This window comes from Eumetopias jubatus, unplaced genomic scaffold (genome assembly GCF_037043125.1).
Source record: "Eumetopias jubatus isolate StellerSeaLion01/CBP00866 unplaced genomic scaffold, mEumJub1_p1.0 scaffold_9, whole genome shotgun sequence".
In the NCBI taxonomy this organism is placed as follows: domain Eukaryota; kingdom Metazoa; phylum Chordata; class Mammalia; order Carnivora; family Otariidae; genus Eumetopias; species Eumetopias jubatus.
The window spans coordinates 114,628,410-114,648,688 of NW_028274815.1; the positions used below are offsets into that span (position 1 = coordinate 114,628,410).

The 20,279-nt window shown below is 41.3% G+C and overlaps 1 protein-coding gene across 4 annotated transcripts in view; it reads left to right on the plus strand.

The window, feature by feature from the left end:
- The first annotated feature begins 549 nt into the window (after nt 1-549).
- ASXL1 (ASXL transcriptional regulator 1) overlaps nt 550-20,279 on the plus strand; it is a 73,256-nt gene continuing 53,526 nt past the window's right edge. For 3 of the 4 annotated variants that reach the window (XM_028118892.2, XM_088026745.1, XM_028118895.2), the window contains exons 1-3: nt 551-683; nt 6,175-6,257; nt 8,551-8,659. In XM_028118892.2, coding sequence (XP_027974693.2) covers nt 627-683; nt 6,175-6,257; nt 8,551-8,659 — 249 coding nt within the window. In that variant the 5' untranslated portion in view covers nt 551-626. Of the gene's footprint in view, nt 684-6,174; nt 6,258-8,550; nt 8,660-20,279 lie in introns of all 4 variants that reach the window. The other variant, XM_028118890.2, reaches the window with a different exon arrangement.

A 20,279-nucleotide genomic window follows, 5' to 3' on the forward strand; every position in this document is an offset into this window, starting at 1 on the left:
CGGGGGAGGCCAGAGAGACAGCCAGGACTACAATTCCCAGCAGCCCTTTCGGTTTGTTTTTGTTCAAAAAAAAAAAAACCCACACTCCCCCTCCTCACTCTTCACACACACTCACACACACACACACACACCCACGACAGACACGCACACACCCGGGCGCCGAGGGGAAAGCTGCGTCTTGTCTTCCTGCCCCACCGCCAGTCCTCTCTCTGCCCCTCAGCAGAGCGGGAAAGCGGAGGCTGGAGCCGTGACCTCTGACCCCATGGTTATGCGGAGCCGCCGCATTCCTTAGCGATCGCGGGGCTGCCGCCGCTGCTGCCGCTGCTGCCGCCGCCGCCGCCGCCGCCGCCGTGGGCGACTGACGCAGCGCGGGCGCGTGGAGCCGCCGCCACCCCTCCCCCCACCGCCGCCCTCGCTCCGGGTCTCGCGCCAGCCGGTGCCCGGGCGCCCGCCCCCTCTCCCCGGCCGCACCCGAGTCCTCGCGCACCGCCGCCGCCACGCGCCCCCCGCCGCCGCCGCCGCCGCCGCCGCCACCACCGCTGCCCCAGCCCCGCGCCGCCGCCACCCGCCCCGCCCGGAGGTCCCGCGTGGAGCCGCCGCCGCCGCCGCCGCCGGGGAGGAGGAGGATGAAGGACAAACAGAAGAGGAAGAAGGAGCGCACGTGGGCCGAGGCCGCGCGCCTGGTGAGGCGGGCCGCCGAGGGGGCTCAGTGGGGGACGTGGGGGGTGGGCTGGCCGAGCCCCCTCCACGGGGAGGGGGAGGGGAGAAGCCCTGCCCACTGCAGGAGGGGGCGGGGCCACCAATTTTCTAGGAATGGGACACCCCCCCCCCCCAGGCATTGGGTGGGGGAGAGGTCCTCCGCCGGTTGGATGTGGCGCCTTTTTCTGCAGCTCCCCCCACCCCCTAAATTCCTGCGGAGGGGCGAGCTGGCTGGCCGGCTCCTCCCCCTCTGGGCGGCGGGGCCCCAACCTCCCCTCCCCCACTATTTGGCAGCGTCTGGGGGTCTGGGGAAGCTTCGTTTATGCACTCGGGGGAGTTAGGTTTCCGGGAAGGGTCGGAAGCTCCTCCCTCGCTTCCTGGTGGGCAATGGGGTGGTGCGTTTGTCTCCAGGGGTCGGAAAATACCCCCAATTTTAAGGACGCGAGTGACATTTTGAGCTTTCCCCATCTAAACCAGGTGTGTGGAGGGAAGCAAGTGCTTACTCCCAGGTGGAACCCTGAGCAGTGGTTTTCAAACTTTAGTGTCTTGTTGGGGACACCTGGGAGGTTCTTAGGAATGCTCGTCCTAGGGCCGTGCTTAAGATCTTCTGAGTCTGAAATTCAGACTGAGTAGAGCCTCAGTGTCTTCATTTTAACCAGCTTCCCATGTTGACTGTAATGCAGGTGGCCCGGGACCACACTTTGAGAAACGCTGACTAGAGGGTTTTACTTCATAAGCTAGACTGGAGATAGGGACTCTGCAGAGAACTGACTCTACTTTGGGGAGAATGTATGTGTGTGTCCTCCTCTCCTTAGTGTCCTGGTGCATGTTATACTTGAAGTGTTGGACAAAGACCAAGTACCTCTGAAGATACTGCTCATTGAGGACTTAGCAGAGGAGGGAGTGATTTGTTGAAGCTGCCTAGTGAGGAGGGTTGTGTATTTTGTTCTCATAGAGTCAGAGGACTTGTAATCGAAATAGCTTCCTTTTGGATTTGCACCCACAAAGCTAAGACACTGGGAGACATGTTCTTACAAATATATCTTGGCAGATGACAATTGTAACTTCTAGAGATGTCACTTCCTCAAGAACTGTCACAGAGCAGGGTTATAGTGCAGATAGCATATATGTCTCTTGACACCTTGTAGTTTAAATGTAATTGCTGTAATTCACTTTTAATGATGAATGAAACTTCACTTTCTAATCTTTTACTTTATTGGGAAGCGAGGTTCCTTCCTCAGAGGTGTTGTGTAGACAAAGAGATGACTATTGTGTTGGGGGTCGTTAGGGCTCTATGGTACACCTTTTTCTTTCTTGGAACATGTAAAACTCAGTTATTGACTTACAAGAAATAAAGCTGTTTGGTTTGCGAGAAAATTTTCACTGGTGTTCCTGATTGTCTTCCCCAGGCACTTGTTGCCCAGTGAACAGAAATAGCAAGTGTTTGTGTGCTCAAGTTTCTTGCTTCTGTTCATTTGTTTTGGTTTGGCATATGAAATTTGTAGATTTTGAAGTTCTAAATATTTTCTTGGTTCAGTCAAAATTGGAAGCTTTGGCTAGCTTTGAGATCTCTTGGAAATTTTAGGATTTCTCCAGTGTTGCCTCACCTGGAAACAAATTTAGGCCTGAGGGAGAGGAGGAGAGAGCCAAAGGATGTGCTTGCTCTTTTTCTCCTCAAGGTTGAGTCTTGGGTGTTCATTGAAATTCTCCTCTAAGTTCCTGTTAACGCAGGTGTTTATGACTCTGGGCACCAAAAGGAAATTTGCTTGCCAGAGTTTTACTTGTTAGAGGTAGGTGAAAGTACTTTTAAATCCTGTGTTACTTACGTTCTGACAGAATTCTGAAGTGTATTTGTCTCAAAGCTCTGTTGGCTTTTACTAGTTGAAAGACTTCAGGAATTCACGGTCCACTGTTCCGTTAAGCCTCTTTAGGTTCTTGAACTTACTGTGATCTGAACTCTAGTATCCAGGTTGTTAGTTTTGTTTTATCATTGGCTTAACTTCATGCCAGATTATCTGAATAAGTTATTTCTGTTTTTGTTTTATGGCTCTTCATTAAAAAATAATATGAACAGGAATAACTTTGTAGTGCACTTAAACATGTGAAAGACGACTTGTGGAAACATGGTGCGTAATTGTGCATATCTTTTATTTTTTATTAGAATTTTCCATCCCTTTGGATGGGACCATTTGGTGGGTGAGGGGCAACTCTTCAGAGTCCTCTCCCCATTTAAAGAAAACCGCTGCAACACGGAGTGCTGGGGAGTTTGTGAGAGCGTATGCTGGACAGAGAGCAGCTTGACTAGAGAAAGCGCGTAATGGGAGGGCAGGCGATTAAATCTACTCTTTGGACAGGTGAATTTGGAGTGCTCGACTTGGCAATCAGATGCAGTTGCTCTGGGGTGGTTTCATATTGCTCCTGACCTTGCTTAGATTGGTGGCTAGAGTGATACTGGGAATTCTTAAAAACTATTTTGGTAGGAAAGAAGAGGTTCTGGAGAATTTCATTAGTGTAGTATACCTCAGGAGATTGACTTTTGCAGATGTTAATTATGTTGTTGAGAAGTAGATACTCTTCTTTCAAACATTTTGTAGTATTGTCTTTTCTAGATATAAGAGGTAGACTTTAGAGGGTTGGATGGTATAAATCCTCCTGCTTGTTAGGAACGATTTGTTTGGGAGAAATAGCCTAGGGGATTTCCCTTTAAATTGAATGTCCTTAAATGGATTCTCCGTGGCTTTGAGAAACTCTTCATTGTATGCTTTATCTTTCACTTTGATTCATGACTGACCATTCTTACATCAAACATTTTTTTTCTCTTTGAAGTAGAAGAGATACTTTTTTTTTTTTTAAGTGTGCCAGAAAGACAAGGACTAGGAATAGAACACTGCTGAATTGTTCTTGTACTAAAAGCTGGAGGCATATACAATTATAATAAAAGTGAATACTTTGTATCTTTTGATGTAACTTCCTTTTAGAGAAGTTAGATTCTCAGGCTCCAAGATTCTCTGTCTTAGATTCTCAGGCTCTTCCTGACTGCTGTTTAAATAATTGGTAACTAATTTTTCAGAGTCATGCTTCTTTTAAAAAAAAAATTACAGTACAGAAATTTGCTAACTCAGCTCTCATTTAGTATCAAAAAAGTGTTACCTGTGGCAGTGAACGTTAGTAGCTTGTAACAGGGTTTGTTGTGGGTTTGTTCAAGTCAACGCCGCTTAACTTGGCACTCAGGTTCTTAGAATACAAAGATGGATAAGGTTTGCCCTTGAGGAACTTAATGGTCTTCTGGGAATGGAGAAGGTCTAGACCCATGAATAGAATTTTACTACATGCATGATAAGTGCCATCGTAGATGTACTATGATAAAACAGACATTCTGGTTCAGGTTTATTGTCCAGGCGTCATCATGACTGGTTTCTCCTTTCACTCAGTGTCCCACTGTGGAAGGTAAATTACATGTGTTGTGGACTATGAGGACACTGAAAAGAGACATTTAACTCTGCCTGGCAGAGATCAGAGAAGGCTTTCTAGAGGAAGGTGCTTTCCCAAACTGAATCTTGAAGGGCAAGTAGAAGTTAGGCCCATCACGGAGGATGTTAGGAGCTGGTGACAAGGAGCCAGTGGTGTGTGTGCACACTTGTGCACAGGGTGGAGAGTGTGGGAATTGGGTAGAACTACACATAGTTATTGGAACGTGAAGTTGTGGAGTATCAGTTTGGCAGTTGGGTGGAGAGACAGGCAGAGACCAGATTCTGAGGGCCTTGCGTGCCAGGCCTGTGAGCACATACTTGTGCCGGGCACCATAGACACTTATTTCCACCATCTGCAATCTGTAAAACAACTCTTAGGGGAAGACATCAATATCTTTACATCACAAGTGGGGCAACTGAGGCTCAGTTTGGGAGGTAACTTGCCCAGGTTTAGAAGGCTAGCGTTTAAATCCAGGTCTGTCTGGTTCTAAAGCCTGTGCTTTCCAGTGAGCTGGTGAGCTCTTCTTCGGAAGCTTTGGCCTTTGCTGTATGTGATTAGGTTGCTGTTGAAGAATTTTAAAGCGGGGAAAGTGATGAGGGCAGATTTATTTTGTTGGGTTGACCTCATATAGCAGGTAAGTTCTGCAAGAGCTGGGGTTTGGTCTTTTTTGCTGCTGAATTCTAGAATTGTCCCTGGCACAGTAAGTATTTCATGTATTTGTGGAGTGAAGGATGGTCGCGGAGGAAGGATGGATTTGAGGAAAGCAGAGCTGGTTGCAGGCATATTAGCGAAAGGGCTGTGTGTTGGGTGAGGGAAGGAATTGGGGGACAGGTGAGAATGAGGGGTGCTGTCTAGGTTTCTGCATTAGGTGATGGAGGAAGAGGGGCGATGAATTGGAGTTGCCAGTTAGATGAATTAGAACAGATGATCGAGGGGGCGGATGTCAGTACAGAAGTGAATATTTGAGTCGGAAGCTGGGGAGAAACCCAGGCTAGAGGTGAGTATTTGGGAGTTAGCAGAGCATAGGTAGTAGTTGAGGCTATGAGAGGTGATAGAGCTACTTGAAGAGAATGTAAACATTGAAAAGAGAGAGGCTAACAATGGGACCATGGTAAATAGGGGCTTTATTTCAGCACCTGCTTCTCCAAAGCTTGACTTCCTTTAGTGTTAAGGGCTTATGTTCTTCCACAGGGAGACCCTTTAGCAGCAGTCCTGTCAGACTTCTTGCTTTACATTTTATTTGTGACAAAGCAGCACTTAGTTGTTACAGTTGTTCAGTGACTGCAAGGTGTACGGAGTAGCTTCAGCAGCTGCTGGTAGGGACCGTACAAAGATACTGACAGCCTTTTTCCTCCCTGAGAAGGATGGCATTTCTAAAACAGCTCCGCTCCTTCACGTGAGAGAGCCGCAGTTGCTCACTAGGAAACTGCTGCCATGACTTTATGTTAGAGATGTTGTGAACGTAAATGGGACATTCTGTGTCTCGTTGCTTTGCCTGCACCAGTCGTAAAGAATCAGAGCTTCATGTTGCCAAATGACAAAGTGTACTGTGGCAGTTCATACCAAAATTTCACAACACAGTGGCAAAAACCATCACTTAAAAATATGGGTACTAATCAGACTTCCTCAGGAAAAAAAAACCTGAATGCATTTCTGTCTTGTCATTATTTTGTAGCTCTATGTATTCTGTGGTTTAGCCATGTGAACAATGTGAAGTTAAGCAGTAACCAAAGTTGCTAAGGCCCCACCCATGTACCATAACATAGCATGTATGCTAAGAAGATGGGTGTTTTTAGAATTAAGAATTAGAATATTTATGCTACTTTCAGTCACTTTTAGCAACCTCTTAGATAGATATGTAATTTGGTTTCTGAAGCAGTATTAACTGTGGAAAAACTAAATTGTTAGCAGTGGTGCCTCATAGCAGAACTGTAGCTCAGGATATAGACTGATGGATATAAATGGAAATTGTACACTAAAATCAGAACATTTATATTTCCTCAGGTACTAGAAAACTACTCGGATGCTCCAATGACACCAAAACAGATTCTGCAGGTCATAGAGGCAGAAGGATTAAAGGAAATGAGGTTCGTATTGTTCTCGTTCAAGAGGGTTTCATAGGACGTACATCTTTCTGTGGATACTTAGTGTCGTGATTAAGTGTATATATGCCTTCTCCCCGCGCCGCCCCCCCCCCCGTGTCTTTTTGCGCCATGCCCCCCCCCCCCCCAGTCTGGTGTGGTATAGAACTATCGCCCAAGTTGTGTGTCTTCTGAGTGGTGGGTGGGAATGAGTGAACATCCATTTGTTTTCATTAGAGATGCAGCAGCTTTCTCTATTCTTGCTCTCCCTTAAATCTTGACATGGAGTGTGTTCTTTGTGTAAGGAATCCATGCATTTTCTTTTGTACTCTCTTTTGCACGTATTAGTAGAGAAGGGGCAGACTCTGATCGGCTCTATCTTGTATAAAACTTCCCTTCTTTTTATATCCCTGAAATTCTTTGTTTTAGGATCAAAAGAAGGGTCGTCTCATCACTGTAACACCACTGGCCTTTTTTTCCTCCCTACTGATTCTAGCCATTCATCATAGGAATATACTAAAGTTTAGTGTGACCTTGATTTTATTCTTCTATGTTGTAGTTTTGCTAGAGAAGCAACAAGTTAGAAATAAAAGGAATTGCAGGCACGGACATTAGTGGCTGCGTTTAATTCTTTTCTTTCTGCACTCTAACCCCAACCCCCTTTTTCTTTAATTTAAATGAAAGAGGAGAGTACAACATAGTCTCCCTTCTTGGAACTCAGAACAAACAGCATATGTTTTTGCTGGTTAAGTTTTAGCTGCTTGAAATTGACCTTTTAGGGTCAAAAGATCCTCACTTTCCAGTTTACCAGTTCACACAGTCTCAAGCTGACAGTTTGTGGGGAGGGAAGATCAGGATTGTGTAGATCACATTCATTTAAATAGTACCTATGCACTGTGTAGTGTTATAATTGTACTTTATTTTTGTTTTTATGGGCTATTTCCCATCACGCTGCTGTCTGCACTGCTGTTGGACCACTATACCTATAGAAGGTAAATTAGTCCCTTTGGGACAGATGAAATTGAGAACTTTAACTTGTTTCTGCTTCGTGCTCTTATAGGAATTAATGAAGCAGTCATGGTGGCTCATGATGAGTGAGCAGCTCTGTAATTTGTAGACAGAGGTATAGTGTGTAGGAGTCACACTGTTCTGCTGAAGGACTCTGCCAGCATGCCATTCCCCCTTGTAGCAGAGATGTTAGCACACCCACTTGATACTCCAGATTCTGCACAAGGTTTCTTGTAGAGATTGGTTCTTGTTGAAAATTTTTTTAGCATCCAGTGTGTTCCAAAGCAGAATAAGTAATAGGGTTTGTTTTTTTTTTAATGGCTTTTTTAGACTCAGAATTTATTTTTAACACTGCATAAATTAAGGCTTCTGGTTCTGAAAGATCTTAAGAGGCTTTACTTAAGATATTTATATATTTTTAACATACTGGGGAGGGGGACGAGAAGGTGCACAGGTGAATCCTAGCACTAATATGCTAGTGCCAAACTCAGTTAATATTAATAATGGACATTTGTGTTTTTGACAGCTGTTCTATTTTAAGAATCAGTAAATGGCCTCTAATTCACTGAGTTATTGTTTTGCAACCAACTACTGTAGCAGGGAGTGTGAAATAGCTTAATGATCCATCTTTTTTCCATTATTGGGTACCAGATCCATTTGACTGACTTTTCTTTTTAAGTTTAAATTTAAGTGCTTGCTCCTGGGTAGATGTAGAATAAAACCCATTCTCTCCCCTTCCCAACAGAGAAAAAGCAAATGAAATACTCTTCTTTTGTGTGCTTATTAGCAAATATTTAACTGGGGATGAAAAGGTGTGCTTGTTTTCTTGGGACAGCACCATTGATTCTGTGGGCTTTGTGCTGATAATGTTTCTGAGCATGATATATGCAGGTCAAAATACAGAGACTAGGAAACACATTCTGTTTTTAATATTAAAATTTAACTTTTAAAATTTAATAAAAATATTGGGTAATGTTTTTTTTAAAACTCCCTGAATTTGAACAGTCATTGTGTACTTTTTCTAAATCTCTTTGAGAACTTGGTTGATATTGTCAAAATGCACTAAGGAAGTGCCAGGTGTGGAACAAGGGAATCACATACCATATCCTACCTGGTGTGATTGATGGGGATTTCATTTGTTGCCCTGTACTACTTTGAAAGTGGAATTGTTGTCATGGGCTCTCTTCTGCTGTATTTCTTGATTTAAGAATGAGTTGGAGGGTATTGGATCTTTGAGTAAGTAGGCATATAGATTTCTATAACCCTCATCCATCTTTGTATGTTTTTACAGCGGGACATCCCCTCTTGCGTGTCTCAATGCCATGCTACATTCCAACTCAAGAGGAGGAGAGGGGCTGTTTTATAAACTGCCTGGCCGAATCAGCCTGTTCACACTCAAGGCAAGTAATACCAACTCTGTTCTTAAACTCTCAGTCTAAGAGTCACCTGGTATAGGTCTGGGATGAGACCCATGAATTTGCATTTCTAATAAGCAGGCAGGTGATGGTGATGTTATTGGTCCTAAATGGTACTTTGAGATGTTCTAGGGTGAACAGGGTATTAGGAATTCTTCAGTCATATCAGCTATTTTGTCTTTTCAAAAAGTCATATCAGCTATTCATCTTTTCTTTGTTTATATCTTTGCAGCTTGTATGCAGTAGAAGGATAAGGATGTGTGGGGGTAACTGCAAATGTGCTTTAATTAGGATTTTGTTTGTAATAGTACTGTGAAGATAAATTACTGGGCAGCTGAAACAAGACTTACTCTGTGGAATATAACTGACATATGAACATCCTTATGGAAATTAAAAAACTCATTAGCTTTTTCTAAGTGGCGCTAATTACAAAGGAAGAGAACCTAAATCAGGTAGAGTTCACAGTAAAGCCGAAATAGAACTGAATAGGCTAATTATTTTTCTACTATTTGTGATGGTTATTATTTAAACCAGAGGTTGGCAAACTTTCTATAAAGGGCCAGATAATAAATTTTTTAGGTTTTGTGGACCATACTATCTCTATCATAAGTATTCACCTCGGCCATTGTAGCAGGAAGGCAGGCATAATAAATGAGTGGGCAAGGTTGTGTTCCAGTAAAACTTTACAAAGACAATAAGAGGGCCAGATTTGGCTTGGGGCTGTGGTTTGCTGACCTGATTTAGACATAAGACGACCTGTTGATGAGGAAACTGAAAATTTGATGCCGACCCTTCTACTCATCCATAATGTGGTTATAAATTTCAGTAGTCTGTATACAAACTTTTCCCTTTTATTTTCTTGATAGACTTATTTTCTTTAATTCAAAATTAAACACTTGAGCAAATACCAATGATATAACCTGCAGTCATAAAACTTGATGTTTATACTTCAAATGTATCTTGTATTCAGATGTCTGCTGTTTTCTGTATTGTTTTTATTTCTAATATTTTGGACTTCTTTTGTTAAGAGGCTGTATAATGTAATGTCAGGAACCGAGCCTTGGGGAGAAATAGAGCCCTGAGTTCAAAACCTAGCTTTATAACCTGGGACAGATTTAACCTTTCTTTATGGTGGTGTATGCATCCCTGACACAGTGTCAGTCCTTAATAAATGGTAGCCTTTTTGGTATTCCTTTAGGTTCTTTATCATCAGTTGCTTGTTAATGACATTTTTCTATTGCATATTATATATTGTTGTATATAACATAATGGTACATAGTTATGTATAATTGTAATTGTATTATATTACAAATATGCATGTTGATGGCATATTTCTATTTTACGTGGGAGGAGAAGTACCTTTTTCTGTGAACACACTGAGAGTAGGAACTGAGTTTCATTTGTCTTTGTAACTTGGCCGCAATTTGCTTTATCCCTCTCTACATTCTTTAGAATGTATGTTTTAAGAACAAGTTCGTTATCCTACATAACCATAATTTCATTATCAGATTCAAGAAGGTTAACATTGATACAATACTATATAATATATAGTCTATACTCAAATTGTCTCTGGTTCCACAAATATTCTTTATAGCTTATTTTTTCAGTCTAGCATCCAATCAAGATTCATGCATTTCAAAAAAAAAAAAAAAAGATAAAAACAGAGAGGGAGGCAAACCATAAGAGACTCTTAACTCTAGGAAACAAACTGAGGGTTCCTGGAGGGGAGGTGGGTTGGGGGATGGGGTAACTGGGTGATGGACATTAAGGAGGGCGCTTGATGTAATGAGCAGTGGGTGTTATATGCAACTGTGATGAATCACTAAACTCTGCCTCTGAAACTAATATGCTATATGTTAATTGAATTTAAATAAAAAATTTTTAAAAAAGAATCCTGCATTTCCTTTGGTTGTCATGTCTCTTTAATATTTGTTAATGTAGAGCAGTTTCCTTGCTTTGTTTTGTCTTTTATGGCATTGATAGTTTTGAACAGTTCAGGTCAGTTGTTTTGTGGAATTAAATACATTTTTAAAGGACTAATAAAAGTTTAAAAATCTTGGTTACTTCCAGACTTCTTTCTGTTTGCACTGCTAGATCATGTCCACTCCTCCAGGTTGTAGCACAGAACCACTCAGCAGTGAAGGATGGAAGTGATGGGATAAATGGTATAGTGCTAGTTTGGTCTGGGTCTTGCCTGTAATAAAGGCCAGGAAGGCACAAGTTACTTAATTACATTTCTCATTTTTTTCTTTGGAAAATGCTAGTGACACCTCTGAAATCCTGCGGCATTTTCTTTGCCTAACTTATCTCTCATGTGTTAAGAAAAAGCATGTGCAGAATGCTTTGTAGTTTTTCTGTGCCATGCTTGGAAATCTCTTCTAGTGGGCCATCAAGGTCAGAATTCTATTTATCCATGTGATTTTGCTACTTAGTTGAAAACAGGAATTTTTTCAGTTCTGGATACATTTGTGTGGCTTTATCTATGATTACTAAAGGTTTACTGATAAGCTGGAGTCTTTTGGGGTAGGCCACAGGGCTCCTTCTCTGATAAAAAGTTGTTTTGGGTAATGTGATGGTACATTTGATACTTTATATATGGATGCTTGCATTAGTCCCCAGAGCTAGTCCTCAAGGATGGATGGGATAGATGAAATCTCTCTGTGCTTTGAATTTTTGATGAATTGCTTTTCTTAAGCCTTTCCTGAAGTCAGCTGTCAGTGTCCATCATTGTCTGGTTAGAGGTAGGATTCATATAGTTTTTTACACTTGGGATTTCCCATTCTTACAAAGCCACTTTGAGTTTCTTTGTAGTGTTCTACATTTTTAGGACTTTGATGCGAAACTACTATGCTTTTTCGACTTGGTGGTTGTGTTACTGGTGAGTTTAGCCTGTATTGGTCTTTGCAGAGCTCACTGTCAGGCATAACTGCTGTCATTTGAATGTTGTTCATTGTTACTATAGAATGATTCTCACATGGATATGTCACTTATGTTATGGCTATTTGCACTTTATTATATCTCATGTATGATATAGGGCTCAGCCTTCAGGGTCTTTTAGCCCAATTTAACAAGCCACGTTGGATTTTTTTAATATATAGAATATTTTTATAAAAGTGTGAAAAACATCTTTTTGGTAAAAGAAATAGATGACTATGCCTGAGGTATCCATCCGTTAAAATCCAGTTTGCATATAAAAGAAAGGAAAAAGCAAATGGAGGAAGAGAGGGAGATAATTATTGCAGTCCTACAATGTTATTTATATAATTACAATTAAAATATTCACGTACAACTCCACACTTACAGCAGTTTCAAAGCTATTTATGTTACTGTTAAATACTGAGAAGAACAAAGGAAATAAGCCTAGATTTAGATACAATAAAATCATGGAGTCTGTCATTTGAAAGGCAGTATCGGAGAACATTTCGATTTTTTTTTTAAAGATTTTATTTATTTATTTGAGAGAGAGGGAGAGAGAACAGAGGGAGAGGGAGAAGCAAACTCCCCCCTGAGCAGGGAGCCTGATGTCGGGCTTGATCCCAGGACCCCAAGATCATGACCTGAGCCGAAGGCAGATGCTTAACCGACTGAGCCACCTAGGCACCCGAACGTTTTGATTTTTGATACGTGCACAGCAAGTAGGGTGGTCTTTTTAAAATTTTTTTTAAAGATTTTATTTATTTGTCAGCGAGTGCACACAAGCAGGGGGAGTGGCAGGCAGAGGGAAAAGCAGGCTCCCTGCCCAGGAAGGAGCCCAACGCAGTGCTCAATCCCAGGACCCCGGGATCATGACCTGAGCTGAAGGCAGACGCTCAACTGACTGAGCCACTCAGGCATCCCAGGGTGGTCTTTTAAAAATGCAAATCACATCATATCACTATCATGCGTGGCCCTTACCTACCTCTGTGATCTGCTCTCCTAGCACTTTCCCTTTGGTCATTACACTAAAGCCACCCTGGTCTTCACTTTGTTTCTCAAACACCCCCGATTTGTGTCCACCACAGCGCCCTTGCACTCGCTAGCCCCTCTACTTAGAAAGCTCTATGGTAACTTCTTGTCATTTGGTTCTTAATCCAAAGGTGTCTTTTCAGTGAACATATCTCTACCTGTCTAATTCCACAACATCAGGAGGGTTTTTGTTTGTTTCATAGACCTATCTGTATCAGAAATTACTTGGTGGTTGTTAGCCTCTCTGCGCTAGTGTAGGAGTGAAGAGACTTTGTTTTCACTGTATCCCCTGGGTCTGGCACACAATAGGTACTTAATAAGTATTGGCTGGATGAAAAATAGATGATGGTATCATCAGAATCTTAGCTAGTCAGTTCTCCTTGTAATTCACCTTTCTTTTATATCAGTTTTATTGTAGGTATGCATATTTTGGGTTATTTTTTCTTCTCAGCAAGTCGACTTCTAAGAATCCTTTTTTTTTTCTTGCCCTCTTTAGAGCAGTTCTACATAAATCTGTGGAAGAATCTGCTGACACTAGAAGTAAATCTGTCCGTGACTATGGTCATAATCTGGTTCCTCTTAATTGCTAAAGGCAGAAACTGAGCCATTAGAAACAGCTTAAACATTTTAGGTATGTTTTAGATAAGATGTTATTATTTCTTTCAGAGTTTTGAACTTTGATCATCTTGTTAGAAAAAAGAATCTCTAAACGGTAGTGACATTTTAAGACAATGTCTTTGATAGTCTGTTAGCCTTATCAAATATAAGATCTTTTAAATGCTTAGAATCTTAGAATTTTAGTGTGGGAGGGGCTCTCAAATCATCCAGTTCATTTTCATTTTGCAGTTAGATAACTGAGTTTCTAACAGATTAAATGATGTATCTGGGATTATACATCTGTGTGACAAATGCATATGGCCAAGTTGGGACTAGAACCCAGGGCCCCCATCTTTTGAGTTTAATTTCTTTTCATTATGCTAATTTAGAATAAAGAGTTTTTCTACAGGTTTTATGACTTTTGGTCATTTCATCTTTTTGAAGCATCTTGTGAGTTCTTTGATACTTCTCGAAATGTCAGTTTTATTCTTTTTAATGAAAATCCTTATAATTGTTAAGCCAGGTAGCTTTTCATGTCCTTAGATGTGACTCTTTAGTTATGACTGGTTGAATTTCTGCACTCTGCATTAATTTTATTGGCATTTCAGATCGTAGGTGTTCTTTTCTATGCTAGAATAAGTGATCTATGGTGGTAGTAAAAGCATTAGACTAGGTAGGAGTCAAGATCTGGGTTCTAGCATAGCACCTCATATCTTACTAAATATCTCCATTTATACTTCTTTGTCTCTAACTCAGGAGTTGAAATAGATTGGTCAATTAAATACTTGAGGTGTAAAATCCTTTTATGTCATGAAATGGAGCTCTGAAATACAAATAGATGACTGTGAAACTGCTCTGGTTGAAACAAGCATGAGGGCCCACCTTCTCCATCTCTTGTGAGTTCTGCTGTCCCCACCCCCTGCTCCAAGTACTCAAGGATCTTTCCCAGACCCTGGAACTCTGCTGAAAACCTTCTAGAGTAAGAATTCAGTAAAAATCCTTTCTGTGCTCCCATTCTAGCATCTAGACTATTTTGTGTGAAAAGTCAGCACGGGATATTTTTCTTTCTTGTTCTTTTGTGATGCATTTGGTATTTACTGGAGGCAGACTGTTTTATTGTAAGCCCCATTCCACTCTGAACTGTAGGAGGTCTGCACAGAAGGTCCAGTTAGTAGAGCAGTACCATTTGCTCTGGTTAATAGTAGCAGCAGTTTGGTTTTGATGGAGGCTTTGACCCCTCAGTTGATAAAAGGTTCCTTATTTGTTTGAATAATTCCCAAGGGATGTCTGGATCTGCCTGTGGAAAAGGGGGTATTCTCTTGTTTGACAGGATTTCCAGCCAGCTCAGGGAGAAGAGAGAACTGATTGTTCTTAGAGCCCTGGTCAGACTCTGGTTTTATGTCTAAGAGATGAGCTGTCTTTGGTCCTTCTGCTTCCTCAAGTTCAAAGCGCTGTAATAATGAAGTGTGGTAAAGGTCAGGTACCAGAGGTTTTGAAAGCACGGCCACTGGAATGATTTTGTGGTCGTTCAGGGGGGTGGGCAGGATGATAATTTCAGGGTTGCTAAAGTGATGTGTATTTTTTAAAACAAAAAGGTTATATTTTTGAAGTGTGATTTTAAGGCACCAGGGTTCTAGGAAAATGAGGAGATTGTTCCAGGCTTCCTTGGGACTGTGTTTGAAAAAACACTTTTCTTTGGGTCAGCCAGTATGAACACTGAGTATGATCTCTTCTCAGACCTTCAGATCAGACTTTTTGGGAGAGTTATTTGAGGAACTTGTTTAGTCTAAGAAAGTTGGTTCTTCTAGCTTAGCTAAATCTGGCAGGAAAGCTGGAAACTGATGTTTGAGTGCTAACTGTATTCCAGACAGGCATCAAACTTGTCACATTGGTCTTTTTGAAACATAAATATGTCTCCTACTCCTGTAATAATGGGGAAGCAGCCTGAGAGAGTGTAAGTAAATGGGACCAAGTCACATTTTTTGGTTATTTGAGAGAGTTGTATTCAACACATGGAGGACAGGCTTAGGAGGTTTGACGTTTTGACTATATGAGTTGGTTCTCAGATGTTTTGGGGGTCATTTTTAAATTCTGTGTGCATCACAATGCAGGAAAGGGATGGGGAGCAAAAAAGATGTCTGTCTTTGTTCTGGGAGATGCTTTTTTGATTCACTTGTACTAGATGGGCTTTCACATGTGTGCCTTTATGTGTTAGCTAATCCCTTCTGTTTTAGTCTCTAACTCTGCGTGCCAGTTTTTCTTGGGTCAGTTAACTCTGGACAATTCTTTGACTTCTGACTTGTACTTTTTTGGTCTCCATTCCCATTGCAACCATCTTAGTCTAAGTTACCCTCATAGGCTGGATACCGAAACAGCTCTTGCCTGGGGCCCTTACTTTCACTTTTGCCCCCCCCCCCCCCAGCATCCACTTTGTTCCTTGGTAATTCACGTAGCAGCCAGAGGGATTTAAAAAAAAAAACGTCATTTGACCATGACACATTTCTGTTTAGTGTCTCTCAATGGTTTCCTGTGGCATTTACCAGAAAAATGCAAACCTTGCCCAGCCACACTGCCCTTCTTTCTGTTCTTTGAATTCCTTAAGCTCTTTCGAGTTTTCGTGTCTCCCATTTGGAACTCTCTTCTGCTTTTCCGTGGTTATAGGTCTCAACTTAAATGTCAGTACCTCAGAAACTTTATCTCTAAATTGCATTTTCCTGTTGTGCCCCAAACTTCTGATCACTTACAAGTTTATGATTATATAATTGTTTAGGTGATTGATAACGTCTCTTCTGACTAGACATTGGGGTAGAGAATTGGTATTATTTTGTCCTTGACTGTATCCTCAGTGTCTATCATAGGAGGTACTCAATAAATGTTTGTTGGATAAATGCAGTGGAAAAACCCATAGAAGGTGATTGTTACTCCTTGACTGGTAGCAGTTCTCTTTGACAAACAGTTGAATTGGTTTAGGATAGTAATTTTTAGTATTAAAGTTGAAATACATAGTATAGAATGTTTACCAGCATCTTTTTCCATAAAATGAAGATTTGAAAATCTCCAAAATATAAGCTTTATTTCCTCAAAAGAAAAAAAAAAGTAAGGTCCAGTGTTGCTTTTGAAATTTAGTGCCAATTTGATTCCTGGTCTTCTGTTATGTGTCCTCCGCCCCCCCACACCCCTTTTTCTACTGCCTACCTCTGAAAGCTTTTAGAATTTTTTCCATGAGTATATACTTTAGTGTGATCATTTTTCACCCTGTGTGTCTTACTCAAATGTCTGATGATCTTGGTTGAGGGACTGTTCTTTATTTAAGAGTCAGGCTCTTAAACACTAGTGGGAAATGCAGTACGTCATGGTTTTGTGGCTTCACTTGTCTCCTGCAGCAGTGGGAGTGGCTGTTGCTTAAATGTGTGGTGCTGGAGGTAAGGATGTCTGTGTCCTCCTAATGCAGACTTTTAATAATCCCCATGTTCTCAATCCCATACCTCATCTTTGTCTGCCTTGGTACCTGGTTTAAATTCTGAGCCTTTCTGGAATTTAGGGGATAAATCCCCTTGGTTCTTTTCAGTACCTCTCTCCCCAACACTTAGATTTCATCTTCCTTTGTTTTGGTAACTTGTTTTCTTTGCTTCTCTGTTTCTTTGTCATGGACAACTTCCAAAGTATATCTTTACTCTGGATATTTTTCTCTGGACATCAAACTTGTATCTATCCAGTTGTCTATTCAGTATCTCTCTTTGGATACCGAAGACATCTCAGAATTAACATGAACAAAACCAATTTCGATTTTCCCACTCCAAACCTGTTTCACCCTTGTCTTGCCTATATCAATGAGGGGGAATTCCATGTTCTAAGTTGCTTAGGTTAGAAACCTTGGAGTTGTCTTTGACTTCTTTCTTTTGTTCTCATGGCACATGTGATCATCAATAAAAACCCTGTTTGCTTAATTTTCAGAATATGTCCATTTTACCCACTACCCCAGGCCACCTTCCTGGTTTAAACCACCATCGTCTTTCTCCTTTCTCCTAGATTATTACAGTAACTTCCTAACTGGTCTCCTTGCTTTACACTCTTGTCACTCTCCTCAGCTCTGGAGCTAGGAAGATTTTTTTTTTTTTTTTTTAAAGTAGGCTCCACTCCTAGTGTGGAGCCCATTATGGGGCTTGAACTCACAGCCTTGAGATCGAGACCTGAGCCAAGATCAAGATTTGTACACTTAACCGACTGAGCCACCTGGGTTCCCCAGGAAGATTTTTTTTTTTCAAATGTCAAATCTTGTCATTCCTCTGCTCAAAACCATCCAGTGTTCACCCCCCCCCACCCCTTCACTTAGGGTCAAGGTCAAAATCCTTTAGAGTTGCTTGCAAGGCCCTGATGAGATTTACCCCCACCCTCACTCTCCTCGCCTTTCTTCTTACTCTTCCCCTGGTTCACTCTGCTGAATAAACACAGTGGCCTCCTTGGTGGTCCTTGAACGCGCTGCCACTGTACTCTCAGGGCTTTTGTCCTTGATGCTTTCCCGCCCAAGTACCTGTGTGACTTGCTCCCACACCGCTTTCAGGTCTTGCTCAGATTGCACCCTGACCCCTCTGTACCCCTCAGCACTCCCCTCGTCCCTGCCTTATCTTTTTCTTCGTGGTGTTTATAACTGTCTGATAATCTGGGTATCATTTGCTGTATACTTAATGCTATTGTCTGTCTCCTTTGGCTAGAACATAAACTCCCTAGGGGAGGAGTTTTTAATTTTACTTACTGTTGTCTCTCAGTAAATATTTGTGTGAGCAAATGTATCATAGTGTATTTCTTTTAATTTGATAATACAGTGAATTATGTTAATAGATTTTTTTCCCCAGTGCTCAAACATCCTTGTATTCCTAGGATAAATGTCACTTCAATATGGTTTTCTTTTTAAACATACGTTGATGGATTTAGTATGAATCATTTATTTAGAATTTTTGCATCTGTATTCATAAGTGATCTGTGATATTTTGATTTCGGACCTTATTCCGTTTTGGTATCAAAACAAGCTTCGCTGGTTTCCCACTCTTGATACTCTGCATTAGTCTAAGACAGAGATTTGTTCTATTAGTAGAACACACATATAAAACCTACTGGGCATTTTCAGAATATATTGTTCTTATTTTTTTTTATCGTGAAGTATATAATTTACCCAAAAGAGAGTATATACAGTTTGTGGTAAAGAATAGCTGAAAAATAAGCTGCACGCTCCCATATTCACCAGCCAGCTCAGAACCAGAACACCTTTTACATTCTTTGAAGCCTCTGAGCTTTCTCTCCCTGCTGAAGATAACCAGTATTCTAATTTCCATACTAATCATTCCCTTGCTTTTGTTTCTATGTTTGCCCGTAAGTCTGTATTGCTGAACATGCCTTTTAAAAATAATCTTTATGTGAATGGAATCATGTTATTTTTCCCTGAGTTGCTGCTTTTGCTTATCATTTCTGAGCTTGAAATGTGCTGGTGCATTTAATTGACATACATCATGTTTTCTGCTATGTGCTGTGTTGTGATGTGAATATGCCATGATTTATTTGTCCATTTTCCTCTTGGTGCGTATTTGGTTGTTCTAGTTATCTCTGTAACAGACAGTGCTGCATTAAGCATTTCTCTACATGTCTCCTGGTGCATGTGTGGAGTAGCTTCTCTACGGTGTGTATGTTGCTAGGAATGGGACTGACCAGTAGTAGGTTTTGCACCTGATCATCATTACTAGGAAGAACAGCTGTTTTTCCAAGTGATCATATGAATGTACACTCCTTCCATAGTGTATGAGAATTTCTGTTGCTTCACAGCCTGAGTATTGTGGTTGTAAAATAGGAATTGCTTTTTTTCCTGTTTTTAAATTGTGGCATAATTTACGTATAGTAGAATTTACCTGTTTTGATGTACTAATGTACAGTTCTGTGAATTTTTTTTTTTTAAGATTTTATTTATTTATTTGACAGAGAGAGACACAGCGAGAGAGGGAACACAAGCAGGGGGAGTGGGAGAGGGAGAAGCAGGCTTCCCGCGGAACAGGGAGCCCAATGCAGGGCTCGATCCCAGGACCCTGGGACCATGACCTGAGCCGAAGGCAGATGCTAAACGACTGAGCCACCCAGGCGCCCCTGGTTCTGTGAGGTTTTTTAAAAGTTTGATTTTTTTTAGTTCACATTTGTTTTGACATTTTTCTGGGCTATTGAAAGGTATGCTGTAGTGGCTTGAATGCAGTTGTTCCAGTAAAAGTTGGTGTTAACATGCTTCTCCCTCCCCTAAAAATTCAGCTTTACATTCACATACAGAAAAATTCACCCCTTTAGGTTATAGTTCTTTGAGTTTTGACAAACAAAATAACCATCATAATTAGCATTTGGAGCAGTACCATCACCCCCCAGAAACTTCCCCTGTGTCCTTTTATAGTCAAGCTCCTCTCCACCCCACCTCCTGGCAACCATTGATTTGTTTTCTATTCTTGCAGTTCTGCCTTTTGCAGAATGTCATATAAATGGAATCATACATTTTGTAGCCTTTTGAGTTTGGCTTCCTTTACTTTGTATGAGGTATTTGAGATTTTAGGCATCTTGTAATGTATATCAACAGGTTGTTCCTTTTTTATTGTTGAATAAAGTCCCATTGTGTGGATCTTCCACATTTTGCTTATCCATTCCTTAGTTGATGGACATTTGGATTGTTTCCTCCTTGTGACTGTAAGAGTGATGCTATGAATATTTGCGTACAAGTCTTTCTGTGGACATTTTCATTTTTCTTGGGTAGATACCTCGAAGTAGAATTGCTGAGTTGTGTTGTAATTTGTTTTGTTTTGTTTTGTTTTAAGATTTTATTTATTTACTTGACTGCACAAGCAGGGGGAGTGGCAGGCAGGCAGAGGGAGAGGGAGAAGCAGGCTCCCCGAGGAGCAGGGAGCCCGATGCGGGCCTCCATCCAGGACGCTGGGATCATGACCTGAGCCGAAGGCAGACACTTAACTGACTGAGCCACCCAGGCGCCCCTGTAATTTCTGTTTAACTTTTCTGAGAAACAGCCAGACCGTTTTCCAAAGTG